The sequence below is a fragment of the Vigna radiata genome, chromosome 6, assembly GCF_000741045.1.
Source record: "Vigna radiata var. radiata cultivar VC1973A chromosome 6, Vradiata_ver6, whole genome shotgun sequence".
Lineage (NCBI taxonomy): Eukaryota > Viridiplantae > Streptophyta > Magnoliopsida > Fabales > Fabaceae > Vigna > Vigna radiata.
This window is the reverse complement of record NC_028356.1, coordinates 30,818,376-30,819,113: the sequence shown is the minus strand read 5'-3', so window position 1 is coordinate 30,819,113 and position 738 is coordinate 30,818,376. Positions and strand designations below refer to the sequence as shown.

The 738-nt window shown below is 30.8% G+C and overlaps 1 protein-coding gene across 1 annotated transcript in view; it reads right to left on the bottom strand.

Moving 5' to 3' along the window:
* Positions 1-215: 215 nt before the first annotated feature.
* LOC106763094 (cytochrome P450 71D11-like) overlaps positions 216-738 on the bottom strand; it is an 11,307-nt gene continuing 10,784 nt past the window's right edge. Inside the window, exons 3-4 of the mRNA XM_014647272.2 lie at positions 494-685; positions 216-332 (exon numbers count right to left, since the gene is read on the bottom strand). Coding sequence (XP_014502758.2) covers positions 325-332; positions 494-685 — 200 coding nt within the window. The 3' untranslated portion in view covers positions 216-324. The remainder of the gene's footprint in view (positions 333-493; positions 686-738) is intronic.

Sequence of the window (738 nt, the reverse complement as noted above, 5' to 3'; positions counted from 1 at the left end):
TAATAAAAGAATTAAACAAATTTTTCAATTTTATAGCTACCCATTATGAAAGTGACTTAAAAAGCCATTCATAAAAGATAGAGAAACATAAAGCTGAAATTATAACTCCAATAACACATTTACTAATGTTCTTCACATGAAGCATGCTGTAAAAAAGAAAGGAAAGTTAAAATTCAATACTTGAGAAAAGAAAAATAACATAAAAATATTACAATTCAAGAACTGAAACACTGAGGCATATTCACTTTTCAACAAAGATGTGTGTAAATTTTCATCCTCATTCCCCCTTCTTTGCTTCCACTGCTCACTTCCTTACTCTTTGCATCATTTTCCTTTAAAAACATCAACAGTGACATTAGATAATGTTTTATTTTATATATAACTTTTTCTTATAATGTTTAACATGATAGATAATATTCGTTCCCTTATTTATTTAGAAGTGAGATTATGATGGTTATGAGATAATATGATTGAGCAAAGAAATATATCTTACCAGCAGGGAGAGGTATCAAGAAAGTGTCATTCTTTAATCCAACGGTGATTCCAAATTTCTCAGTCATGTCAAAGTCTTCAGTTTTGATTCCATTAGGAAGCTTCCAATCAAAGTGAAACAACAAAACAGCAAGAGTGAGTTCAACATTTAGCAAGCCAAAGGAAATGCCAGGACAGATTCTTCTTCCAGCACCAAAGGGAATGAACTCAAAATGATTTCCTTTAAGATCAATGGAACTGCCAATG